The 15,735-nt window shown below is 41.8% G+C and overlaps 1 protein-coding gene across 1 annotated transcript; it reads left to right on the top strand.

The window, feature by feature from the left end:
* Positions 1 to 2,290: 2,290 nt before the first annotated feature.
* Positions 2,291 to 12,381, top strand: LOC130485495 (stromelysin-1-like). Its single transcript, XM_056858700.1, has 10 exons — positions 2,291 to 2,405; positions 4,334 to 4,575; positions 4,689 to 4,837; positions 5,534 to 5,662; positions 6,705 to 6,866; positions 7,519 to 7,675; positions 7,987 to 8,120; positions 9,531 to 9,690; positions 10,994 to 11,094; positions 12,281 to 12,381. The coding sequence occupies exons 1-10, from the start codon at positions 2,307 to 2,309 to the stop codon at positions 12,379 to 12,381; spliced, it is 1,434 nt and encodes a 477-aa protein (XP_056714678.1). The 5' UTR covers positions 2,291 to 2,306.
* The last annotated feature ends 3,354 nt before the right edge of the window (positions 12,382 to 15,735 follow it).

Raw genomic sequence — 15,735 nt, 5'->3', positions numbered from 1 at the left:
ATACTGTTACTACTCTGAAGATGCCTGCCACAGTTGCTGGCGAAGCGTCAGGAAAGAAAATTCCAAGACCACGGTTACACAGCCCGGATAACCTACAAGAACCAATGAACTCTGACCGTGAAAGCCTTCGACAAAGCTATAGACAATTCAGTAAAAATATTGTGTTTAAACCAGTGCCCACATGAGTTTAAGGAGGCAATTGGCTCAGTCTCCAAACAAGTACCATCCTGCATCATGGGGACTGTTTCAAACATGTCCAATTATGCTATTTTTATATCATTTGATAAAGGTGTGCGAATCTTGAAAACTCGCACCTTGAGTAGTTATGAAATGTCATGTGTCCTCTTCTCAGCATCTTGAGTGGTATCCATACCAGCATCCCTCCATTACCCTCCTCAATATTTTGTCACTTCTTTCATTGCTTCCTGTGTTTAATTGCTTCTTCCTTTAATTGGATCCAGTGTGATTCATGTCCAAACACGATATGCAATCCAAAGCACTCTTACACCTTGATAGAGAGAGAGAGTAATTGAGAAAACAGCATTCATGACCAAGAAGAGATCCATATCCAAAGATATTTGAGAGAGTTGCTATTCGTTTCAAAATCTGAGCCCACTATTTTCTTGCTAATAATAACACACAGCATTTTATACAGCACTTTTAGAACTACAAAGCAGAGTCATTTTCAGTCAGGGAAAGGAACTAAGTGTTTAAAATCCCTTATCTACTCTGGTAGAAATCAGAAGCTGAAGAGAGATTTGCAGCCACATTCTTGAGTGGGACATGTTATGATCCCTGAGTTGTCATACTTTTCTCCCCCTTATTGCCAGGGTCATGTGCGAAAAGAGCTGTTGAAAGGGGAGGGAGGAGATCGATTTTCTGGGGTTGTGGTCACCTGGGGGTCGTTGGAGTCCAGCAAGTCATGTTATTTATTTTCAGATATTGCTTGGGCCTCCGGAAGATGTGAGCAGGGACAGAGGGATCATAGAATCATAGAGTTGGAAGGGACCACCAGGGCCATCAAGTCCAACCCCCTGCACAATGCAGGAAATTCACAACTACCTCCCCCCTAGTGACCAGAAGATGGCCAAGATGCCCTCCCTATCATCATCTGCCTAAGGTCACAGAATCAGCATTGCAGATGGATTCTTTGTTGAAGAGTCTCCAGTGGCTCTTGGCAATACCAGATCATGTAGGAGCAAGGTATTCTATGGTTCTTTCACATCCAGTATTAAGCCCCAGGTCAATTGGGAGGAGCTTATGCTGGGGCTTCTTTAATTTTTTAAACATTTTTAATGAAATTTAAGAACTAGGAATTTGAATCCTTTCCTGTCTTAAAAAATCCAGTCTTTTCAAAATAACCAGGTCCCAGTCTTTTTAAAAAAAAACTGGGGAGGAACCCTACATACATTTAATTTTGACAGCTGAACTGCAAATGGTAAAATCTTTAGCACCCCAATTATTATGGCCCCCTAAGAGGGCTACCCAATGGATTTGCCAGCAAACGGGTAATCCATCCTTGTTCTGACCAAGTGGTTCCTCACTCCTAACCACACCCAAGTTGTGCCAAGAGATACTGTCTATCAAGGCCATTCTCTATGCCAGACAGCATGAAGGTTCAGGTGTTGACCCCCAGGACTCTGTGGACTGTGCATCCAAGAAGTCAGATGTTCAAGGGAGAAAAAGCCAGGTAACATTGTAATGCAAAACCATAATGGCAGACCCACGGGTACATAGAGTTCCTTTAAAAAAAAAATCTGAACTCATCTATAGCATGTGTCACATAAACTGTTAGTCGTTTTTTGTTAGCAATGGGTTGGGTTATAACGGGAAATGAACAAAATAACATAAATATGGGGACATATTTTTGCTACTGAATTACAGGCTTTTGGCAGCCTGATGCTTGAGTTACATTTTGTGGTCTGTGCCCCATGAGTTGTAAAATTATTGAAGCCTAGAGGTGAAAAAGAAAGATTCATCACCCTGCTGTATATCATCAGCACCGTCACAGGTAACTGGAGAATGAATATAGAGGGGAGATGTTCCTTAGACATGAAACATTTTATGATTGCAACATCTGCCAAGGTAGAGAAGAAAAACACGGTGTCAAACTCTTGAGGCCAAAACAAACTCCACTTTTGCTCTTCTTTTTCACACCCACTCTTCCTGATTGGGTAAAGTTCGCAAATGAGTCAAGCTATGGTTTATTTTATGAAGTGCAAAAATGCTATATAAGCCAGGGCGCATCATAAACAGAGAGAGGCTAGAACTGAGCTCAGAACACTGAAACACTGAAAGGAAGCAGAATGAAGAGCATCCTATTTATGCTGCTGTGTGTCGCGGTTACTTACGCTTTGCCGATACGCACAGATAGGAGAGAAGAAAAGAAGTTGCAGCTTATTCAGGTAAGGAGAAGGAAGATGCAAATACTACCTAAATAATAACCCACGAAGTGGTAATGAAACTCTAGACGGGCCAGAGGGTTTATCGCTTGTGGGTTCAGCCTCTAAAGACGGGGCATGAATTGTATGTTTACTCAGGAGCAAACCCTACCGTAATTGAATGGTGCTTATTCCAAGGACAGCCTGCATAGGATTGCAAGCATATATGGAAGCTACAATTACCTATTCACACTTGGAATAAGTATAAGGAGGTACATAGTAGGTGCCAACTGGGCAGTGTTGAGGATAGGAGGATACTGACATCAGGGGAGTTTTGTCTAAGGAAAAGATAAGTGAGAAGAGATATGATAAAAGGTTTATAAAATTGACTTTATTTACATTGTAATATTGATAATAATTTTGGCGTTAAAATTAACAGTTAAGCTCTGAGGTATAAACCCAGATGCTGAAGGCTTCCGTGATTAATTGGGGTGGCTGAAGAAGGACCGAAACAGGCATTGACCGGTATCCTGTACCACTACCAAAATGGAGACCAGCCAAAAGAATATTATTTAACCACTACCAAAATGGAGACCAGCCAAAAAAACTTTATTTAAAAAGAAAACTTGAAAGGAAAGGAAATACAACGATTTTTGTGCCTGTGTAATATAATTTCAAGTATCTTTATTGTTGGATATATAAGGTGTATGTTTTACACTATTGACATATTTATGTTAATCATTATGAATATAATAATGTGATTACAACATAATTCTCATACCAAGAATATTTTTGCAAGCATTTATTTGTTTATCTTTTATTTTTAATAAGAGCCTACAACTGTTTACTTGATTACAACTATACTATATTTACAGTTAAAATTACTTGGTTTGAGTACCTGGAGGTTGGCAACCCTAGGGATGGAGGAATTGCCTCTATCATAATACTTGAACTAGTAGATACCCATCAAAGGGCAATAAATTCAGGATGGGCAAAAGGAAGTACTCTTTCACCCGAAGAGTAATTGCTGATGCATAATATGGTGATGGCCACTAGTTTAGTTGGCTTTAAAAAGGGATTTGACAAAATCATTGAGGATAGGTCCATCAGTAGCTATTAGCCACAAGGACAAATGGAATCTCCATGTTGAGATGCAGTAATGCTCTGGACACCACTGTGCATGGTTATCACAAAGGGAGGCTTTGGCTTCTGTGCCCTCCTTTTAGGACTCCCAGTAGTATCTGGATGGCCATTGCGTGAAAGAGGATGCTGCACTAGATGGGCTGATCCATTATGGCTGCTCTTGTGTCCTTTTTCCTTTAAGTCTTGTGATGAAACCTCAGGCAATTTCTTTAACCTCCAGGTAGTAGCTGGAGATCTCCTACTATTACAACTGATCTCCAGCCAATAGAGATCAGTTCACCTGGAGAAAATGGCCGCTTTGGCCATTGGACTCTATGGCATTGAAATCCCTCCCCACCCTCCTCAGGCTTCACCCCAAAAGCCTCCCACCAGTAGTGAAGAGGGACCTGGCAACCCTATTCATTGATTTTTGGGGGCTGGTTTTAATTGCTGTTTTAAAATGCTTTTATTTTGTCTTTTGTATACTACATTTTTGTGTGAGCTGCTCTGAGCCTGGCTTTTTCCGGGGAGGGTGGGGGAGAAAGGGGTATTCATGGCTACTAGTTAAAATGGATACTAGTCATGATGCATACCTATTCTCTCCAGGATTAGAGGAGCATGCCTATTATCTTAGGTGCTGTGGAACACAGGCACGATGGTGCTGCTGCAGTAATCTTGTTTGGGGGCTTCCTAGAGGCACCTGGTTGGCCACTGTGTGAACAGACTGCTGGACTTTACTTATGTTCTTATGAGAAATTTGATTGATTAACAAATAAATAAACAATATGCTAATTTTACTAATATATTCATACATTCTCTCCCTTTATTAGGAATACTTAGAAAAATATTACAACTTTACCTATGATGGACAAGACTTAAGATGGAAAGATGGAAATCCTATGGCCAGAAAAATCAGAGAAATGCAGGAATTCTTTGGCCTCGAGGTGACAGGTGATTTGGATTCTAATACTCTGGAGGCAATTCAGAAACCTCGGTGTGGGAATCCTGATGTTGGGGACTTTGCCTTTTTTGGAGGAGAACCCAAATGGGAAAAGAAACAGTTGACCTACAGGTAAGGTTTCAGTGCGGGGCCTTTATGAATTGGATTTTGAATATGGAGTTTGCTTTATTAGCAGCCCCAAACCAGTTATTTCTGCTTTAATGAATGCTGTATTATTTTGGAAGGATATTGAACTATACACCAGACATGAATAAAGTCGATGTGGACAATGCAATTGAGAAAGCGTTTCAAGTTTGGAGCCAAGTGACGCCACTGACATTCAGAAGGGTTTTGGAAGGCGACGCTGACATAATGATCTCCTTTGCTCGCACAGGTAAAAACCAACTGAACATTTATTTTAAAACAATGATGCTCACAACATTACTAAGAATTATTTGCAGCACATCTGCACAACTTGTGTCTACCAAGCCAAATGCAGTCCTCTGTGCATGCAGTGTGGGCCACCAGAATGTTGACAGTCATTCCTACCCCTAATTTTTGCAGTCTGAAATAGGCAAAAGAAACAAAAGCTTATGGCGGTGTGACTGTACATTCATATGCTGGCTTTGGCTTCCTAATCCTAAATCACAAGTTTCGTAGGCTGGAGGAAGGTTGTGACTACATCATTTGTATGTAAAAAGTTCCAGGTTCAGTCTCTGGCATCTCCACGTAAAGGTAGTCACATAACATTTGTTGGGAAAGGCCGTTAGCCTGGAACCCTGGAGGTCAGGTCCCAGCCAGAGTAGACAATCCTGAATGGATAGGGTTGCCAGGTCCCTCTTCGCCAACTGTGGGAGGTTTTTGGGGTGGAGCCTGAGGAGGGTGGGGTTTGGGGAGGGGAGGGACTTCAATGCCATAGAGTCCAATGGTCAAAGCAGCCATTTTCTCCAGGTGAACTGATCTCTATCAGCTGGAGATCAGTTGTAATAGCAGGAGATCACCTGCTGGTACCTGGAGATTGGCAACCCTATACAACAGATGTCTGGTAATGGGCAACGTAACTCTTTATTATATCTTCTTCTGTACTTAGACCACGGTGATTTCAACCCCTTTGATGGGGCTGGTGGCACCCTTGCCCATGCCTATGCACCTAGCAGCTCCAGCCTTGGAGGAGATGCCCATTTTGATGAGGATGAAAGGTGGACCAATGGCCAACAAGGTAATTTTAAAGGACTGGTAAATGCAGGAAGAGTTGTCTTTGTCCAGATGCAAGATCCACTGCAGAATACTTCAGTTTTCAATGGCAACTATAGAAAAAATATACAAGACTTGTTTTCTGTTCTTGGCTTTATAATGATATCAGTCGCTAGATGCTACTAGGACATCATGTTAGTTCTTACTAATAGGTCAGCACTTATTGCAACTTTATCACTGCCCTTCTTTGACTATTGGCTTGTAGAACTATCAAGTAAATAAGGAGCAGTACTCTAAATACATCTAAATTTCCTTAAAGTCAGCAGTTAGTACAGTTTGTTGAGTAGCATTGAGGGGTGTAGGGCCAGTTCATACAACACAAGAAATTGTGCTAATGTGCCCCCCAATCATGTGATCACACATGTAATCAGTGAAACACAAAACATAGTTTATTGTTACAGATGAAGCAGCAAATTATGCTCTGTGCTCCCCTGCCAAACCAGGACTGGAAACTATGGTTTAAAGCTGGTTGCAATCCTGGTTTGGAGAGCAGGAAGAATGAGCCTTAATTTGCTAGCTGAAATGTATCAATAAATTATAGTTTGCCTGATCCTGGGAATACCTAATTGCCTCTATTTGGGGAGGTGTATATTTCTGGGCCAATAGCTAAAAACTACTTAAACGAGGAATGGCTTGAAACAATCATTATATGCAGAGCAACTAAAACATCTTGTACAACCATCTCTAAGCCTTGTTCCAGAACAAACTAGAGTCATGTGATCTTAGGATAAGTCCTCAGACTACCAATTCTGTAATACTGTTACACATGTAGACCATAATTCTTATAGTGGGAACAACATGAAAGTAACTCTTTTACTACTAAAAGGCACTAACAGTGCATTCCTAAGGACAGTTACTCCAGTCTAAGCCCATTGAAATGAATGTGCTTAGACTGGAGTAACTCTCCTTAGGGATGCGCTGTAATAGGGATACTGACAATGCCATTCCACCATAGAATTTTGGAGATGCTAATCTGTAGCTTGATGCTTTTCTTTACTTTGTTTCAGGCTCGAACCTGTTCGTCGTTGCTGCCCATGAGTTTGGCCACTCACTTGGACTCTTCCATTCCAAAGATGTCAATGCCTTGATGTTTCCAGTGTATAGGAATCCCCAGCACAATCAAAATGTCCTCTCTCAGGATGATATTGAAGGCATTCAGCAGCTGTATGGTAATTAAAAAACAAACAAACCAGTATCTTAAGCACATATTTGTCATAGCCTTTACATTTTTTGTGTGTTTATGAAATAAAGATAAAGAACATGATACCATGGAGGAATCTCAAAAACAAAAAAAATATCCAACTCCCAATATTTTGCTCTTTGTATACATTCAGGACAGCATTTTCCTAGTATACATTCCATAATCAGCTGAAGATTTCTGTTATCTTTCCAAAGGTTTCCGACTTGCTTTTTAACCATTGAACTAACATTATACTGGAAGCTTTCTCTTTAAAACGTTGTCCTAAAATGGTAATGTGATGTATCATTACTTGTTGCAGAAGCCCTCAATGAGGCCAAATGCTAAGTATTTATAAATACAGGACTCTAACTGTGTATTATCAAGGAGTACCTTTATCTTTTCACCAAACAAGCTCAGGTCCAGTGCAATCCTAAGCATGTATAATCAGAAATAAATCCCATTGATTTGAGACTTTCTCCCTAATATGTGCTCTTAGGCTTTACAGCCATCAATGTCTTCTTAGAAGTATCACTCTTTTCTGTCCAAATGTGTATTTATATAAATGCTTGAATGTGTTTACATGTCTATTCAGGTAAAGGTACCTATACTCTACTAACTTCATACTTCTCAATGTTCCTTAGGGACATCATCCAATCCATCTCAAGGCTCAACAGAGCAAGACGAATCCAGACAACCTATCAGACCAGCCCAACCCGTCTTGCCAGCAACGTGTGATCCACAGTTGACTTTTGATGCTGTTACTACTTTTCGGGGAGAAATAATGTTCTTCAAAGACAAGTAAGCAAGCTGTCCTGAAGAACAATCATATTCCCGCCCTCACCACCACATTTTCCAGATGTTTACAGGATTAGGAGAATGGTTTGTTAACCACTGACGACTGTTTTCCACCTGTAATATTGCATATTATAACCACCAACCCTGTTGTGAGTGTGAGTGAGACAGAGTGTAAATTGATTTGCATCTTGCAAATGGTGGTAGTGAGGTGAATAAAAGGAAGTGTAAACTTTGCAATAGTACCACTATCCTTTCTACCCTCATGGGCAAAGAAATTTCTTGTGTAGAAACATCTCTGTATTTATTTTTTACAGTCAATTCTGGAGAAAGCACCTCCAGGTCAATGAGGTTGAATCTAATTACATTTCTTCATTCTGGTCATTTTTATCACCTGGTATTGATGCTGCTTATGAAAATACAGACAACGATGAAGTAGTTCTTTTTAAAGGTGAGTGTGCACATCTTTCATTATATCTGCTAGACAGCCCACACCATCCTAAGGGTTAGAATCAGAGAACAATAAAGCAAATTAAGAGGATCCAAGGCTCAGGGTTAGAAGAGCAATAGCTTTGCTTTCTTTCTTAAGACTTTTATTAAACTATACATATACTACCTTTCCTGCCAACCAAGGCAACTCAAGGTGACTTAGAAATACCCAACCTGCAGGGAACAACAATTTAAATCCCAATGACCAAAAGTTGGAAGAGGCCTTATAAACCATCTGGTTCAATCCTTGCTCATTGCAGGAACTCCAAAGGCATCTTCAAAAGGAAGATCTCCAGCAAAGAAGAGCCCATCCACCCCACTAGATAACATGTCCTGTGATACCCCCTCCATGGTAGGCAGAAGGTCCCAGATTCAGTCTCTGGCATCTACAGCTTAAGGATGTTGAGGACTGGTGGTGGAAAGTGCCATCAAGTTGTAGCTGACTTATGGCAACCCCATTGGGTTTTCAAAGCAAGAGATGAACAGAGGTGGTTCGCCATTACCTGTCTCTGTGTAGTAGCCTTGGACTTCCTTGGTGGTCTCTCATCTAAATACTAACCAGGGCCAACCCTGCTTAGTTTCTGAGATCTGATGAGATTTGGCTGGCCTGGCCTATCCAGGTTAGGGCATGTCAGGGATTAGGTGATAGAAAAGACCTTTATCTGCAGGAGACCCTGGATAGCTGCTGCCAATCTGAGCAGAGATTGAACCTGGAATCTTCTGCAGGAAAAGACGATGGTCTACCACTGAGCCATGATCTCTCCCCTGCTAACATTTTATATATTGGAATGTGCTTGTCTTCATTAGGGTTACCAACTCCCAGGGAAGCCTGGAGATCACATGGAATTACAACTGATCTCCACCCTACAGAAATCAGTTCCCATGGAGAAAATGGCTGCTTTGGAGAATGGACTGTATGGGTTATACCCTGCAGTGATCCTTCCCCTCCCCAAACCCCGCCACCCCTAGGTTCTACCCCCCAATAGCATAACTATATTTTGGACTGATTTATGTGTACATGTCTAATTTTTTCAGATAGTGTAACATTATTGCATTGATAACAAATGCCCATTTTAAAGGTGCTTGGATTATTCAACAACAACAAAGGCCCAGTTTCAGTGACCCCAAGTTTTGTTTTATTTTATTTTACTGAGAGAGAGCTACAGAATTCAGGGCTGCTATTATGGCTCTTTCCTGAGGTCTCTGACTTATAACCTGGAACTGACTTCCCTGTACAAGTCAAATAATGTCATTTGTGAAGCTCCCCTTTTGAACAGGAGGCCTTTCTATCGTAATAATCCCTACTGTCGGCAAAAAGTCATGTTTCTCTCACACATGTATAAAATGTGTTCCATCATCTGTTTTGCTGCAGGCAACCAGTTCTGGGTAGTGAAAGGCGATTCCAGGCAACCTGGATACCCCAAATACATCAGCAGCCTGGGCTTCCCAAGTAATGTCAATAAAATTGATGCAGTCCTTTTCAATGCGAAGGAAAGAAGAACATACTTCTTTGTAGCTGATAAATACTGGAGGTATGATGTCAAATGCTCTTGGCAAATACTTTGAAGCACAAACACTTCAAAGTATGCTAGTCCCTAATAAGATGTACTGATTCAGTGTAATGCAGCTTCCTTACTAAGGGAGCAACAGGAGGAGGCTTTGGAGTTGGACTCCACACCTTGCTTGTAGGCTGTCCAAGATTATCTGGTTGGCGAAATAGGATGCTGGACCAGGTGGGCCATTGGTCTGATCCACCAGGGTGTTTCTTGTGTTCTTAATCTCTAGGGTTGCCAGGGGGCTTGGAATGGCAGGCAATTGCCTGCCAATCCATCTGCTGTTTTACAGCACGGATTATGCATGTGTGCGGCAGCAAGCAACGCGATCCCCCTCATTTCCGGTTTACTTCCAGAAAGCTGAAGCATGATGGGACAATTTACCACTCAAATGGGGGTTTGAGTGGTAAATTGTCCCGTTGTGCTGCAGTGCTTCCAGAAGTAAACTGGAAGTGAGGGGATCATGCTGCTTGTGGACACTCATGTGTAATCCCCACCCCTTAATCTCCCACTGGAAGAGAGTGGGGACCTGGCAACTCTATTAATCACTAAGCAAGTAGCAACTAAGAGAGGGACCTGTATATTAGGAAATCCCTAATGAACTCAGTGAGTGGTCCTAGGATAACTGAATTCTAGCTCTCTCCCATAATCTCTGTAAACAGAGAGAGAGAGATCCAGAAACACATAACATGGACACCCATTTGACACAGTAGTGGTCAACCAGCATTGCCGCATTAGAGTTATTGAATTTGTATCTGATAATGCTGACTACATTATAAACCTGTTGCTGTTGTGCGTGTGTGTGTGTGTTGAAATTATTTATTTATATCTTTATAGTCTAACTTTCTTGCTGACCACCAATGTAGATTACAAAAGTTAAGAATGTAACAGGAACAGTGTAAGACATGTAATAATTGTAATAAGACTTGATTACAAAGTTAGAAAACATTGCATTACTAACAGTATAAAATATGAAGTAAGAAATGCAAAAACTGGATTAGAGAAACTCGAAAGCAATGCAGGATAAACAAGAAATGCATACATTAAACAGTTCCATAAACTGCAGCCCTTATTCCTTTAAATAAAGCATCATTTTGAACAATTTCAGTTTTTCTACAGCCTTGTTCCCTTTATAAAAATGCCCTATGGGACAATTCTGTTGTAAAAGCCTTCATGTATTTAGGTTTAGCTGCTTTGGAGGTATCTTAAAAATGGTTTATCAATCTGCTTTGGAGGTTTTTTTAAAAGCGGCCGATCAATCTATCAATATTTCTTTCCTTAGATATAATGAAGGCAGTCAAACCATGGAGACGAGACCTAAATGGATAAGAAATGACTTCCCAGGTATCGAGGGGAGAATCGATGCTGCTTTTCAGTATAACGGTGAGTAGTAGTAGCAAGGTCTGCTTGACATGCCTTGATTTAAGTTTGCTTTTAACGATCTTTCCTTGCAAGCGCTTGAAAAAAAAATTGACACTTCTCCAGCGCTGACAAAGAAAAATGCAGGTATAAATCCTGATCTGCTGGCTTCATGGACTTTAAAAGTGGGTGTTGGCAAATTTATGGAGGGTAGTTGTACATACAGCTGTTACTATGATATCTAAATGGAATTCATCTATTCAGAGTAGGCTTGCCACACAGAGGAAGTGGCCACTCAAACTCTCCCTCTCTGTGATCAGTAGCATTCCAAAACCAGCGTTGCTGATCATGGGAGGGAGAGTTCACAGGGCCATTTCCTCCGAACAGTTGCCCCTGCAGACAATCCAGTGATTGCTTGGAGTCAGGACAGAGCCAGCATGCTTAATCCTGCGCTCCCTCCCCTTGAATTCAGTGAACATGTGGGATGTCATGTGCACCAGGCTTGAGTCTTGGTCTAATCCAGCAAGGCTCTCCTTGTGTGTGTGTAAAGTGACATCAAGTCACAGCTGATTTATGGCCACCCCTGCAAGGGGCTTTCAAGGCAAGTGAGAAACAGAGGTGGTTTGCCAGTGTCTTCCCCTGCAGAGCCTTCTTTGGTGGTCTCCCTTCCATGTACTGACCCTACTTAGTTTCCAAGATCTCATGAGATTGGGCTATACCATGCTGCCTTCCCTTCAAGGTTCTTCTTGTGTGTGTGGCGTCAAGTCACAGCTGTCCTACGGCGACCTTGTAGAGTTTTCAAAGCAGGAGATGTTGGGAGGTGGTTTGTCATTGCCTGCCTCCATGTTACGACCCTCGTATTCCTTGGAGATTGCCCAGTCAATTACTGATCAGGGCCGATTCTGCTTAGCTTCTGAGATCTGATGAGATCAGGTTAGCCTGGGGCTATCCAGGTCAGAGATAATGCTCTTCTTAGAACAGGTAAATAGTGTGTATTGGATGGTACAGAATCAGGTGGAATTATGAGGTAAATTCACTGTGGTAACCAAGAGCTTCAATAATTTATTCAAGAGTACTAGTAATGAAGCTAGTACTCTGGAATAAACTGTAGGAATTTTACATTTGTATGCATACCTATATTATTGTTTTATTATTTGCTGTAATTTGTACATTAGAGTTATTTGACTTTACTTTCCCCCCCTCTTCATAGGATTCTTGTACTTCTTCAGGGGAACAAATCAATACAAGTTTGATCCTAACACAAGAAGAGTCACCCAGACCACTAAGGCCAACAGCTGGTTTTCTTGCTAAGAAAATGAAACCACTGAAATGCAAGCATAAATCCTAGTGGGAAAGAATCACCAGGATTCCTTAACCTGGAAGTATAATATGAACATTATTGTCCTACCACTGGACCCCTATTGTCTCTGATGTATAATACTAATGTTTTTGGTATCATGAATGTACATGGAAACTTACTGGGTTGGACTGAGACTATGTTTTCTATTAACAGAAGGCATTTCCCTCCCTCAATGGAACAGAACGTTTCTACCTGTTAGTGGCCCTCAGTACCATGGTAGCCTTCTGGAAATACTGGCTGGGTTGGGAGTAGGAGGCACCATGCTTCAGTGGTTCCACTCATGTTTAACTTGTCATTTCAAAAAGGTTGTGCTAGGGAAGTACTGCGGAGTCCCACAGGGATCCATCTTGTTGCTCCATAGAGTTTAGGGTGAATACTAGAGTACTGCCAATGACTTCATTATGTCACTGGCAGTTCATGCCAGAAACATTGTCACCAGTTAGGGCCCTGCCCAGGTGAAAGTCTCATCAGTTGCCAGCTTTGGGCTGGCAACCCTAAGCTGAAGGTGTTATTGATTAGCAGGAGATTAGCTTCATGAGGATCCTCATGAACAGTGTCATCTGCAGTGCACAGGGCTATAGCATAAGTGGTAAACCCCTAAAACCACCACAGACCTCTCCTTCTATGAGTGGCCATGCCTTCCACTTATATCAGGGCACCCAAGGATCCAAGCCTATATATTTAGCCATCTGATGACTGTAGGGTTGGGCTTAGAGTAGATGCTTGTATGTGCATGTTCTGTGTTTCATGTTTTGTATTTGATAATTATTAAAGAATTTTGCTTTGACTTACTATTTGCTTCCTATTATTCTCTCTGTAATTGCTGATATCCTCGTACGTTTGAACCATAGGAGGTGGAGACTTCAAATATCCATATTGGTGGCTTGTAAAGAGGTATTCCTTGACATACACAAACCTTACCTCAGGTCAAAGTGGGGCAGCCATAGAACAACACAAGAGTATCTGCTTATTGTTACAGACCTACACCAAGATAATTAATTTAGTAATATTTATCTTTAGTATTATAGCACTAGTCATATACAAAGTACTTTCTATTTATCACATTTTTATCCCACCCTTCCGACAAAGAGCTCAGAATGGCATGTATTGTATCCTCATCTTTCATTTTCCAATAAGTTCATAAGGTCGATATAGGAGAACAAAAAAAAAAGTGGGTTACAATCACATTTCTTTCCTCTCCCAACAACAGGCACCTTGTGAGGTAGGTGGGGGCTGAGATCGTTCTGAGTAGCTGTTGACTGGCCCAAGGTCACCCAGCAGGCTTCATGTGGAGGAGTAGGGAATTAAACCTGGTTCTCCTGATTACAGTCCGCCACTCTTGACCACTACACTACGTTGGCTTTATGCCTGCCGTGAACAACAATCTAAATTGGTACCATCAAAAAAAAAAAAGTGGGAGTTTGTGAATTTAATGTGGGGCAGGATTTTCTGATTCCTTTCATTTTGGGCACTGCAACTTCCACTATCATCCTAAACCCGGCAGCCAGTTTTCAGACACCTACCTTTATTTTCTGGTGTGTTATACCTGTCACAGACTACCTGAGTTTCCATTGTAAATAGCATGGGGGATGGGTGGTCTGGCAATAATCCAGGCCACCCTGGCCAATTCCCTTCATTTTTGGCACTGCATCTCCTCTCATCATGCTCAATCTGGCTGCCAAGTTTGAGACCCATAGATTTATTATCTGATGGGTTATGTATGCCAAAGACAGGCTAGACTCCACTGCAAACAGCATGGGAGTGGGTTTCTGTATCTAATGTATGCCAGGAGATTCTTGATTCCATTGATTGTTTTGCACTGATTGATCATCCTGATGCTGGTGCCTGAGTTTGAGACTCCTAGCATCATTTTCTGATGAGTGATGCCTGCCACAGATAGACAGACAGATGGACAGAGAGATCCTTTTATTATTATTATAGATGTTATCTTCTTCTTAGAGATCTATGCTTCCCAGGTGCATGGAGGCATGATTTGGGCAGGAACCTTGGTATGCAGGGGGAGGGCGCTTACACCTCCTCCCCCCCCATAATTGTCCCAACTTGAAACAGACCAAAGAATTCCATTGGAGGTTGCACAGTTACTAGTTACACTTCAATTTCCACAATGGAGCAAATAGCATCTCCCTGTGGCCATTTCAAGCCAGGACAAGGGCATGGGGCCATTTCAAGCCCCTACTGGTTGCCCACCAATGACTGGCACCCAGCAGAAGACTGGGGAGACAGGGACATGGGGGGCACTGTTGGAGCCTTACATTGACATAATGGAGTCAGTTCTGGCATCATCCTGGAAGTGATGTCATGCTTTTATGCTGACAATTATTTCCAGGGCATTCTCCCCACCACCACCCTACTGAGTGGCAATGCGGGTGAGGGACTGCTGCAGGAAACCCTACTTCCTGGCACTGTAGTCTCAGTCCACATTGGCCCCTGCATACCTGGGAAGTGCAGAGTTCCCAGAACATGGCTTTGACCTTACCCAGGTATGTTCCTAGGAGAAGCTTAACATGTACCAACAAGAAGTCAGAACCCCCAAATCCGGGGAGAAATCTGGCAGGGGAGAGTTTTGCAAGCACCCCAAATGATTACAGTGTCCTTTCCCATGATGTAAACCTTCTTCCTTTCTAAAAGATCAGGAAGATTGTGAAAAAGAGCCATTCTGTCACCGTTGCTCAATGAGGAAATCTTTCTTGTCCTCTCATGGCTAATCAGAGGATGGAGTAGGAGATGAGTCAGATCAGAATGTAGCACTCAAGTACTATATAAGCTGAGGATGAACTAAAGGAGAATTGAGCAAGGGGATAAGGATTGCCGAATCACCGAGACCCATCAGTGAGCGTAAAGATGGAAAGGCTTCAACTTCTACTGCTCCTGCTACTAAGTTCCACGTATTCCACCGCCTTTCCTGTTGACACAGGCAGCGAAAGTGGAGACATGCAGTTAGTTGAGGTAAATATGAACTCTGAACGGCTGAAATTCAAATTGAACAAAAATGCCTTTCCTTGTGACACTGTTTCGTTCCACACCAAAATTTCTAAGATAGCTTTTGGTATCTTTGGTAATCTGTTGGTCGTTAGAGGCAGGTACCTCTTAGAAATTTTATCAATAAAGTTTCAACTGGATGATCTTGTAGTTTGGTGTTTGAAGCTTTCTGTGATCTGTAAGGTTTTTCATTTGTTGCCCACATTTGCTCCCATGAGCCCAGGTGGGCTTATAAATATTTTAAATAAATAAAAATATATGAAGGAATAAAGCTTCTGGACTGCAATAGCAATAAAATGTAGCTT

The sequence above is a fragment of the Euleptes europaea genome, chromosome 12, assembly GCF_029931775.1.
Source record: "Euleptes europaea isolate rEulEur1 chromosome 12, rEulEur1.hap1, whole genome shotgun sequence".
In the NCBI taxonomy this organism is placed as follows: domain Eukaryota; kingdom Metazoa; phylum Chordata; class Lepidosauria; order Squamata; family Sphaerodactylidae; genus Euleptes; species Euleptes europaea.
Note: the sequence above shows the minus strand (reverse complement) of the source record. Positions and strands in the feature narration are given on the sequence as shown.